Consider the following 12,163-nt stretch of genomic DNA (forward strand, 5'->3'; position numbering starts at 1 on the left):
AATACACAATTTAAAAAAAAGTAGGGTTATTCTTTTATGTTTTACAAATTAAAATCCAAATAGCTGCTTAAAAATGTAGGGTTATTTTTTTTTTATGTTTTACAAATTAAAATCCAAATAGCTGCTTTCAGTTGTCTTCTAACTGAATTTAGTTAAAAAAATATATGTATATGATATATAGGATTTATAGAGAAGAAATTAAATCAATAAAACACCAGAATTGTTATCATTGCTGGCCAAGGATTGGCATGAATTGAAAGAAATGTAGTTGAGTCTATGACATTCTATATCTTATTTTTGCTAATCAAGGATTTAAGACATAAGAGGAAACCCATCCCACTTGCTCTTCTCTAAATCCCATAATTTCATGGGTATTTACTAATCTAGGATTTAAGGTAGAATATAGGACAAAAGAGAATTATGATTAGGTAGGAATCATGCTAAGAAAACAAAATTAAACAATACTACTACCATTATGAAGGAATCATTAAAAGCGACAATAACAAAACACCAACTTTCTATAAAAAAAAGAATATTTAATATCTAATATATAGATTTAAGCAATCTAAACCATTATAAATTTAATGATATTATAAGGGTTAAATTTGCTACTATAGGTGTAAAAAAGAAATTATCAAAACCATTATCTTAGGTATATATTTTTTGCAATTATAATTGTTATGTAGTTGATAATTCTCGATGATGGGAAAAAAACAGAGCCATATCTTATTAAAAATATTCAATATATTGATAGATATGATAAAAAATAGCAAAAGTCTTACATGAAAATCCTAACAAAAATGGTTAAAATCATAGTGTCTGGCCCAATAGAAGCTATCAACTATTTAATTAAAGTTAAAAATGTTCACTCTTCTCCTTAATGAGAGAATATGGGATTAAAATAATTTGATCCCTTATTTTTCTTTTGTTATAATAATAAAGGTTATTTAATGAAAACATAAATAATAATGGTTAGTCAACAACAACCTCAAGATAAAAAAAAACAACAATTGTTACATTGAAATCGAGCTACAATAGTCTACTGGTCTCAATTTTGTTAAACTGAAATCGGGCTACAATTGTTCAAGGCTTAGCAGTTTTACATACATATTAAAATTGGCCAAATTAACATCATATTGACTCGCTAATTTTCTTCATCGTTGTTGCTATATTTGATGAAGAGGCTCTGTTGAGGACATTTCATTTCTATTTTCTAAGTATTAACAGACAGCGTGCAAGGGGTAAAAGGGAGCTAAAGTTAAACATTCTCATTTCATTTCTATTTTCTAAGTATTAACAGACAACATAATTTGTTCAATTGTGAGTATTTTTAGTCTTCTTTGAAATTTATTATTTTTTATTAATTATAATTATTTGGTCTTGAAAAGATATTATAAAACCTAGTTTAAGAAAAAAAAAAATATTTTACATCAATTATAGAGTCATCAGACTAATTAATAACCAAAAAAATACTCACTTTCTTAAATCAATCTAGCCAAATATGGATAGGGACAATCTCCTTAATGAAAATTTAGACTTATCCATTGCATTATTTAGCGACCAATTGAACAAATTGCTTCCTTATAAATACACTCCACAATTGGAGAAAATATTGTGCACGATCGACTCTAAGTTTGAACAATGGTTTGAGTGCAACCACACCTCCGTGTATCACAAGACGTCCCATCTGAAATATCGTTCGGACATGTGATCGTCATGCGTAATATTTACTCCCACAGTTGTGCATGAAATTCCATTTTGATTTTTTTCCTTATATAAGAACCTCTTCATCAACAAGATCTTTCCAGAGCTCTAAAATTCTTGCTGCCTTCTTTTCTTTTTCAAGTGGTTGATCTATTAAGAAGTTAATGAGTTTTAATTGAACTCATTTTGAGATCAACTTTACTTCATCTTTGCCTACAACTTACATTCATTCTTTGTCACTTGGCTTTAAAGCAGATCAAAGTTTATCCTTTAATTTTAAGCTAGTTTGTTTAGTGCTCGTCATTAAATATTAATACGTCATCAACAAATTCATCATCAAACATGAATCTCGAGGCATGACACAAATCTTGATGCATCATTTTTTGAAAAAAAATATTCAAGCTTTGATAAAAAGTCATCCAGAAGTACAATTTCAATAAACTTACTCTCAAACTAATGGGCTCTACAAGATAGACCCAATAATACTAAAATTGGTCCAATCTGAGTAGAATCAAGCCCCAATCAAAGCATTAAACGACTTTTGGAGGCTTTTCGATCGTTATTGGAAGGTTAAACGAATGCTGATTTTGATGATCAATTTATGTTCAAATCGAGCATTTTGACAAGACAAATCCAAAGAGTTCAAGATCGCTAAATTCTAACATCGTTATGACACTCAAATATTCATCAAATGTCGTCTGATCGACGGAATCTCTTCAAGTCTTCAGATTAAAGTGGTTCATATTCATTCATTAATTACAATTAGGACTATATAAATAGAGCCCATCTGCCCTTATGTGGGGAGAGAGCTTGATGCATGAGGAGGAGAGCTTGAAACTTGGAGAATGAGCTGAAGTTTGGCATCACCTCATTGCCGACCGCTATAGATCACGAGTCACTGGCCTTCGCTAATCACCATCAATCGCCGCCCATTTCTTGTGACAAGTTCCCCCTTGTCAATTTGTGGGACAAGGATTGTACTCGTAATATTTAGTTTATAGTAGCTCTCTTCAACTGAGTCAGTCCCGTGGTATTTCCCTTTACAAAATTTCAACGTAAGAATTTTTTTGTGTTTCTACTGGTTGTTTCTTTCATTTAAGTGTGTATTGAATTCTCGTGCAACTCTAAGACGATAAGTCATTAATCTACCACCATGAATCTTCCAGAGCACATCAAATATAATTTTTGTTTGATATGCCTCTTCGCTAGAGTAATTAGCAATCTCTTTTTTCACACTTACTTCTCTTAGAACAATCATGATTTTCTTCCCCAAGATAAAAAAAAAATTGAAACATAGGTTTGTTGTCTTATATTGATAAATTTTGAAGATAGAATTTCTCAAAAAAAAAAATATTAAAAATTAAATTTAAAAATATTGTGCCACGTGGCTAGTTTGCCACCTGGAGTTTTTTTTTTTTTTTTTTTTTTTTTTTTTTTTTTTTTTTTTAAAATCCCAACAAATTGTTGATATTGTATGAGGATTATTGCCCTTCTTCTCCTCGGATGTAGTCCATATTCTACCCGTTTAAAACATCAAATGGAATATCAACAAATCCAATATGTACTCAACTAAAATGTGGTTTGGCGAATATTTGTCCAGACATTTTTGGGAGCAGTTGAAAACATGCGTCACCTAAAATGTGAAATTAAATTAAATTTAAGAATTTCATTATCAATTTATAAATAAAAACAGCATGCATGTCGACTGAAAAATAACATTTTTCATAATGTTTAAATTTGCAGAAATAGGGCTCACCAGTCTACAGTAGATTAGATGAAGGCTTAAGAAGCCAAAACTTGGCTCAACAACTAACACGTTTTCACGTGTCAGATCCCTAATCTCTCACGAATTAGCCAAAAAAAAGCTTTCCTGACTTATATAACGTTCCTAATCTATTCAGTCACCAACTACTAACCACACAAGCTCTTCACTAACAAATTAATTACAATGATTAATTATGGCACAGGGTAGGACTTGCTATTGCACTTGCACTTATACGCCATGGGACAAGTCTCTGCTTCTTCCTCACAAATAAAGCTCACCATCACCAAACGGCACGGCGAGCACGAGCCGCACGCGTGCGAACAGTTGGGCAAGCTCGAGCCCGCCACCATTAGCGTGCTCGGCCTTCTTTCCAGCATCCTCATTATCTTCTTATCGTATGGCTCTTTCTGCAGCTCCATTACAGCTTGCTGTTCAGGTCCATGAACATGTTTCCCATGACCTGAAAGATCAAGTTGATTAATTTGATATGATTGTGGTTTATTTATATGCAAGCAGATTATAAAAGTATGTAATTTACCTGTGGTGTGTCTTGGGGCAATGTGTCTTCCTAGCATGACAGTTGGAAAAAGGAGGATTATTGTGATGACAGAGAAGCGGGGAGAAGAAAAACTCATGGCTTCCAGTGCTTGATTTAAAGAGGTGAAGAGCTGAAGTGTATTTATAGAACTAGGGTTTGTGGAAAGAGAGGAGGAGGTGTATTGAAGCTGGTCACAGGTAAGGGTGTGCTGAAGGAGAAGGTGGCAAAAAGAGCACAGGGGATATAATGGGAGGTCACAGGGGAAGAGAGGTCAGATGTTTCATGGCGGCGCTTAATATGGAGTTGCTGTTGGGCGTGGGGTTATTAATGGCCGTGAACTCAAAATGAGTAGGCATACGTGTCGATCGAGCGGTGCTTGTTTTCAATCACTGCTTTATGATTCGTGTTTCTAATAATTTTATTGCGCTTAAAATGATTAGATGGGATTGTAAAGAAAATATTGATATGTTATGTCTAAATTGGACATATAATTCTCTGTAGATTTATTTGGACAAATTGCTTCACTGATTAATTTGAAAAAAACTGTATCCATTCTGATATTAAGCTCAATTTGGGAAAATGTACTTATAATCAATTTCCTAGTAGGAAGGACTACTAGTTATCAAACATGTAATTAAAGGGCTAGCTATTTAGGTTAAACATGTAATTAAAGGGCTAGCTATTTAGGGAGAATTTTCAAGCTAGCCATTTCTTGTTGCTTCTATATATTTCAGCAAAATCATAGAAACTCCTTTAAGATAATTTGATAAGCCCAAGGGATGTCATCCTTTGATCTAAGCTTATTGGAGATGAAATTATAAATGATAGAGTATTTGGGAGATCAAGTGCTCGATGAATATGTTCCAATTATTAATCATTGCTTGAAGGTTATTGGAGATGAAATTATAAATGATGGAGATCAAGTGCTAGATGAATATGTTCCAATTATTAATCATTGCTTGAAGTATCTCTCATCTTTTGAAGAATATACTAAGATGGATGTTAAAGTGCACGCAGAGCTTATAACGAATGAGCAAACTTCAATCTTTCTTGAAATTCTTAGTCATGATCAAAATATTGATAGAAAAAGTGTTTTTGTGAGATAATTGTAGAATCTAATGATACGATAATATAGTCAGAAAAGAAAATATTAACTCCATCAACATGACTAAAATTTTGAAGTTATTAACAGGAGAAGTATTAAAAGCATCATCAATGAATTTAGAGGTAATTTCTATTAATGGCTCAACCTTATCAATAAGACTAAAATTTTGATGTTAACTATTATGTTGAGAACTATGATTAGTTCATAAATCTAAAACAACAAGCGTAACAAGATTTTCACTTCAGGCGATTGGAGAAGCCTTGGTGATCATCATAGTGAAAGGAATATAAATAATAGTGTTGTATTCTACATGAGGAATGTCATTTTTAAAAACAAAATTATATTTGCTTTTTTGCTGGAGGGCATTCTCTTTGGCATTTTTTTCTACAAGCTCTAAATTAGGTTTAGGAAGCTGACTGAGAAAAAAACAATTAATCTCCCTTCAAAATTTCCCAATAGCCTTTCTCTTGGGAATAAATTCAAATGACGTCTAAAAATACATATCAAATTGAGCTACATAATTTTAAAAGATATATATGATCTTGAGATATGAGTTGTGTGATAATCAATGTTCAAAACATTACGAAATAATGTTCTCCATAAAAAAGTATGAAATTATCAAAAAGACAAGCTCTTAAATGTGGAAAATAAATCCATTAGAGTACTTGAATTTTTTTTTTTTTGAGAAATTGAGAAATTAGAATTAGAAGTTTATTAGAAGTTTACTTTGAGATTTCATTAAATAAATAACTTAACATTAATTTCGTCAAGAAAACAGTGTGTTGTTCTTAATTTAAGAAAAAATAGAAGAACATGGGCTCTCGTGCCAATGAGAATTTCTTAAAATTTTGAACAGAATCTAAAGAAGTTATAATATATTGAAAACATGTACAACCAACCATGGACATTCAACCATGGTTAATTTTTAAGGTTTTAATAAGCTCAAGGGCACATCATTCAGAATAAAAATAGTAAGTTTAGCTAAGGTTGAAGATATGGAAAAGAGCTCCAGTTTAAGAGAGAAAAGGCCAAACATGTACTACCATAGCTTGATTCCAAACAAGTATGAGATAAATCATGAGCATTACCAATAAAGTTAATATCATTTACATGAGGTGCAATTGTATTTGACTGATTACAATTTACATAATTGGAAAACACATCTTTACAATGACAGAAATAACAACTACTACAGTGGTCACTTTAGAGTGAACATGTGGTAGCCAGGAAGGGGAGAATATGTTCAAAAATAGGTTTCAATGTCCAAAAAAGCTAAAAGAAAAGTAGATGCTGATGCATTTTTACCTCAGTTAACAAGGAGTGAAGGAGTAAAGGTTTATTTGAGCGAATCAGAATTAAAAAAACCTATTAGTAGCAAGGTTGAGGCATCATATGAAATTTAATGGTGAAGAAATATAAATAAAAATGCTAAACTCTCAACATAAAAGTCCTTTGATGATTTTAAAGTAAATTCAGGTTAGTGGCTAGTAATCTAGATGGAGAAGGATACATATGAGCAAAGTTGCATGATATGTATTATAATTGTGTTTTATTTTATTTTTATGTTAATATTGTGCTTTTGAAATGTATTTTTATTATATATTATACCGTATAGGTAAAAAGACTAATGGGGCATCAAATGATCGAAATCAAGCTAAGGATAGAACCAGCCTCTAGGTACCAAAGGAACAGTGTCTAGTTGCACAAAACCTTCGATTCTAACCAATCAAAGATAAGAGACTCTAAAAGTGGGCACTAGCCTTACAACGCTCAGGGTACACACCAACATCTTAGTGCCTCGGTGCCAAACGCCCTAATTCAAAAGGTATTGGATTATAGAGAGCTTGGAAAAGAGGTGTTGGCCTTGCAGCTCCCACGTGTGTGAGTATAGTGCCCAGGCGCTGAAATGTCTTAAAGCATGTTTTATTTCCTTTGTCTTTTACACTTGTTTTTATATGATACTGCACTTTAAAGAAAGGTAGTTTAGTATTTTTCGTGCAGATATAATAGATATAATACTTAGAGTGAAGTAGGGTTGAAAAGTAGCAAAAAGGAGCCGAATAGAGAAAACTTGGATTTCACACAAGATCTTGGGCACCAAGATGCCCCATTAAAGCGCCTTGGTGCCAGCATTTGGGTGCCTAGGCGTCAGTACTTGCACATCTACCCAATAAGTAGGTTCCTGGGCACCAAAGCACAACCATTTTCTGCAGTTGTTGAACTGCGACGTTAGGAGTTATTTGATGGTTTTAAGCAGTTTGGCAAAAAATTTTGTAAGAGGAAAAGAAAAGAGGAACTAATTAGAAGCACCAGGGAGCAGGAGGAACATCTGGGAAGCCAATGAAAGTGTAAAGGAAGGCAAAGAAACTCTAATGAGACTTAGGGTTTGTATAGTTACCACCTTTGCTTGAGCTTTTGGTGGGTGTCCATTCATCAGTGCAAGGAGAATTTGGATCAAGTGCTGGGAGAAAATTTTCATCTCTTAAGAGAAGAAAAGCAAAGCATTTCTTCTATTTTTTTATTGTAATCATTGTAACACATACTTAGTGGATTTATTTGGTTGTCTGATGAAGGTTTTCAGCATGTTCTTCATGCTTAGTGCGTAAGTTTTCTTTATCTTTCTCTGGTGATGCATATGTAGGATATGTAGGATGAAAAGATACTTATGAAATTGAACTTTTAATCTTAATGTGATGGTTTTACTTCATGCCTCATTACTAACCAATCTAGCCAATTGATGTATTAAAACTTGTTACAAGCCCATAAAGATCTGGAACGGCTATGGCTTTATCAACTAAAAAAAACTACATTGAACTTATCAGTGAAGTAAAAATAGTCCATAATACAATACAATTAGATAGGGAGATAATTTTTGGGGGGATTTAACTTAAGAGTTTCTAGGGTGACGAGAAGAAACACTTGCTGAGTTAAACTAAACTATGTTACACACTCAGAAGATGATAACTTAGATTCATGCTCCTATTGTCACTAGCCATATTAGATTATTAGTAACATATCCTACATTTTTAGTTATGCACTCATAAGAGATTGGTATCTTTCATGTCTTGATATAATCAAAACTAGTAAGAATAGTTAGAATTAGCCTTTTAATTTAGTGCAGTAATTTAGGAATAATTGTTAGAAAGAACACTTTAAATTACATTCCAAACTAAGACCCTATTATAGTAAACTAGAACTTTGCTGATTAGAGTCATTACCACATTCCCTGTGGGATCGACATCTGGACTTAGTAGAGACCCGTATTATTGAAACGATGCATATACTTCTGTGAGAAACCCTAGTGTGAAAGAATATTTATATTTAAGGACTTAATCAATTTACTAAGGAGTTGATCAAATTTCTAGTGAGAATATCAGGATATTCATTATTGTTTCACACACATTTGGGGTGGATCAAGCGTCACAAAGTACCTCCTAGGAACTCAATCACGTGCATTGGTGATATTGATGGTTCACTTGCATCATTTCATGATGAAAGTGTTATATGTGATTTGTCGAACCATTTAAGTAGATTTCTAGTGAATGAGTTAAATGTAGAGAATTATTTGTGAGGAGAGTGTGTGAGGGATTCTTGTGTAATTTGTTCATGTAATCCAGTAAAACTCTTTGAGGAGAAAGAAACTTTAGTGTAGCATTTTCATGATATTTTCAACTAACGTTTTATACAAAAACTCTCTTTTTTAATTAGCTTGATGAATAAAATATATTTTTTGTTATTTTAAGGCATGAGTAGTGTGTAGATTTCATTTCCTCACGAGAATTGACATTAAGAAATCTTGCGTGTAACTTTTATGTCGTGATTAAAATGAAATTTTAGAGTGGTGATATTTTAACCTTCTAATTTTCATTAACTTTCAATCAGGTCAGTTGAATAGTTAATATGAGTTTGATCTAATTGTGTACGAGCAAACTAGTGTAATATTTAAGTTTACTCACACTGACTTAGGAAAATAGGGATATCCCTCTCTTTTAGTGGAGTTGTTAAGGAAAACATGAGATCTTGGTAAAATCACTTGACTTAGAGAACTAAAGCTATTTGATTTTCAAATTAGCTTTCTTAAATGCTTGGGACGGAAAAGTAGGAGGGTTGTTCCTAATTGTCACCTATAATTTTACCATATCGTTAAGCCTGGATTTTTAAGGTCTAATTCAAAGGATAATCATTCAATTGATAGAAAATCTGATAGATATCTCAATTTTTTACTTTGATATTTTTCTTTCTTTAAAATTAAGATAACTTTGAAATTCACTTAGCCTTCAAACTTTCAAACTAAGTAGGCAATTTAGCAAACTAAACTTTGATTTACTTGGAAGTTAAATTTATTCATTGTGGAATCGATGTACGGACTTTAATTCTTTATACTACTTGATTGACAAGTATACTTGTGTGATTATCGGTGCTTCACTGTCTTTTAGTCATCAAGTTTTTGGCATCATTGTAGGGAGACGACCTTATTTTCAATTTATAAGAGAATTTTAGTTTAATATTTGAATTTTAGACTTGAAAGTTATTTTAATGTATTTGTAACATTTTCAAGTTTCTTATTTTTGTTATTTTACTAGTATTTCTATTTGGCTACATTTTTTTATTGTTAATATTTGTGTCATTTTTCTTTGTGATTTCAACACGTACAACTGCTTTATATTTTCAGTATTTTAGTTATTTTGATTTGTTTGATATGTTATTATAGGGTCTTTAAATTTTAAGTTCATGATTTTGAATAAGTTCAATTAAAATATAATGTTTTAAAAAGTTCTAAGGAAAGCGAGACCCAACAATAGAGGTTTTCACCACTTATGACACCCTAGTCCTGTAGGATCAACCCCTCAATAATAGAGATAAAAGGGCCACCAAAGTAATGACAACTAAAGCTATTTAATGCCTTAAGAAACTATGATTTAATTTTGATTCAATTTTCCATTTAATTTATCTTTTATTTAATTTGAGTTTACCTTAAGTCAATTATTCTACAAAACAGCATGAGATTGATCCTATTATTCATAAATAAACTCAAAGTCAATGCTATTGAGTTTTAAGATTAAATGGTTTAGTCAATATTTCAATAAATTAATTTTTACTTGATGATTAAAGATAAATTTAGATAATTATGGCAATATCTTGAAAATTATATAAAGATTTTTGTCACTGTTAAAAAGTGACTAGATGGAGACTGTAAAAAATTTTAAGGTAGGATTAAGTAATTTAAATTTTTTTAATTAGTTCCGCACCCATCCTCCACGTTTTCATTATTTCTTGGAACATAAATTAAAAAAAAAAGTTCAATATTTCTAAAATTTATGGAATTTTTTTCTAAGGTTTGGGAAGACCAAAGAAATTTACCAAAAAAAAATATAGAATTTATTAAATTATATTTATTTTTAAAATTAATTTTATTTAATTTTTTATTGAAATGTTCACATGCATATTAAAGTAACCTTTAAATTTTATGCAAACATTTTTTTTCAAAATCATTGGTGACTTAAGAAATCTCTAACATAAATTTGGAATTATTTTGATTTAATTCCAGCTTTTTAAAACTTATGATTTTTAATGATTTAAAATTAGTTAAAAAATTTAAATTAATTTCATAAATTTTAAAAACTATCTAAGTGGTAGAGCATGTTCTTTTAATATTTTCATTAAATTTTTGGTTTATTTGGAGTTCATTTCAATTTTAGGTGAAATAATTAGTATTTTATGAAATTAAAAACTTTTACTAAACTCAAATTTTCATTAACATGCTTCTATTAAAAAAAAAGGTTTTAAACTTCAAACAATCAGTCAGTATTGATACCAAGACCCTTTATTAATTGCTAGTAAGAATTAGCAAGCCTGTGAAACTTGAAAGCATCAAATGAAGACATGAAAGTCACCCACTCTAGAATAGCCAAAGCTTTCCTTTGATAAATCTTGAGCCCCACATCCAAGATTATAAAGCACATAATAGAGGCAACAAACTCAAAGATAATACTATCTAGATAAACTTCATGAATCTTTAAAACTTTAAATATTTTGGATAGATATATAGATCAAGTGATCAATCATAGAGCCATTAAAAAACAATATATCATCAAAATAAACAACACTAAAGGTGTCCATGAATGATTAATTACCACATTCACAAGCCACATAAGGATACTAGGAGCATTGCACAAATCGAATCTTATGATTTTCCATTTATACAATCCTTCCTGTGTTTTGATTGCCATTTTCCACTCTTCCCAAAGGCAGATTTGTATTTGATGATAGAAAAAAATTTTGGGCAGGAATTGTCCCCTTTAAAATTATTTCAATCAAAACTATCTTTGAACTGTACCTTTGCTCTACTTCACCATAACTGCATCAGTTGAAGCCACCACATTGTTGTGCCATTTTCAAGCAGCACGTCTCCTATTTGACTTTCTTTTCAGGTAATAATTCCAATGTATTCGAATAAATTTTCTACAATTTGCTCCCAATTTTCTACTAAATGGTGTGGTAGCAACACTTTTTAGAAAGAAACAGAGGAAGAAGATAGAAAAACTATGTATCTGTAGCATCAAATCATTTTTTTTCTTAATCTCCCAAAATCAATTACAGTGCCTATAAATTTATTCTAACGGTAACACATTATACACCCAAAAATATAGAAACATGACATAAATCATAAATGGCAACAGAACGACCCCAAAAATGACATATAGAACATGAAGATAAAATGCCATGTAGTCAAATCAGAGATTTAAATCAATTTCCCATAGCTGTAATGTCAAAATTTTCCTTACAACCAACTATAGTCAATCAACGCATATAAATACCACATCCATGGAAGTCATCATAGATATATGAGATCGTGTTGAACAACCCCAAAGAAAAAACAACGTAAACCACCCAATTTTGTTTTATCATTACATTAAATAAATATTATATAACATACATATATCATGCAGCATCACCACATCACAATTCCACCACCAAAATCAGATCACGCGTACACAAACTTTCTCCCACCACCCATCGGCGGCGGCGTCCGCTCCTCCCCTCCCCCACT

General features: G+C 31.4%; 2 protein-coding genes across 2 annotated transcripts in view; both read right to left on the reverse strand.

Annotated features, from left to right (window-relative positions):
* Nucleotides 1-3,458: 3,458 nt before the first annotated feature.
* On the reverse strand, nucleotides 3,459-4,103 carry LOC110038774 (protein EPIDERMAL PATTERNING FACTOR 1). The gene is made up of 2 exons (XM_020743678.1): nucleotides 4,008-4,103; nucleotides 3,459-3,929 (listed from the first exon to the last, which is right to left on the reverse strand). The coding sequence occupies exons 1-2, from the start codon at nucleotides 4,042-4,044 to the stop codon at nucleotides 3,661-3,663; spliced, it is 306 nt and encodes a 101-aa protein (XP_020599337.1). The 5' UTR covers nucleotides 4,045-4,103; the 3' UTR covers nucleotides 3,459-3,660.
* A 7,779-nt stretch (nucleotides 4,104-11,882) lies between these two features.
* LOC110038775 (protein IQ-DOMAIN 1) overlaps nucleotides 11,883-12,163 on the reverse strand; it is a gene marked incomplete in the record, with an annotated part of 6,393 nt that continues 6,112 nt past the window's right edge. Inside the window, 1 exon segment of the mRNA XM_020743679.1 lies at nucleotides 11,883-12,148. Within this exon segment, the coding sequence (XP_020599338.1) occupies nucleotides 12,098-12,148 (51 nt within the window).

This window comes from Phalaenopsis equestris, unplaced genomic scaffold, assembly GCF_001263595.1.
Source record: "Phalaenopsis equestris unplaced genomic scaffold, ASM126359v1 Scaffold233817, whole genome shotgun sequence".
Taxonomy (NCBI): Eukaryota; Viridiplantae; Streptophyta; class Magnoliopsida; order Asparagales; family Orchidaceae; genus Phalaenopsis; species Phalaenopsis equestris.

Excerpts from the sequence above, each read along its gene's own strand:
- LOC110038774 (XM_020743678.1), bottom strand. The coding sequence starts at position 4,044 with ATGCTAGGAAGACACATTGCCCCAAGACACACCACAG. Across the intron at positions 3,930-4,007 it reads TGCCCCAAGACACACCACAG|GTCATGGGAAACATGTTCAT; the intron begins GTAAATTACATA and ends TTGATCTTTCAG.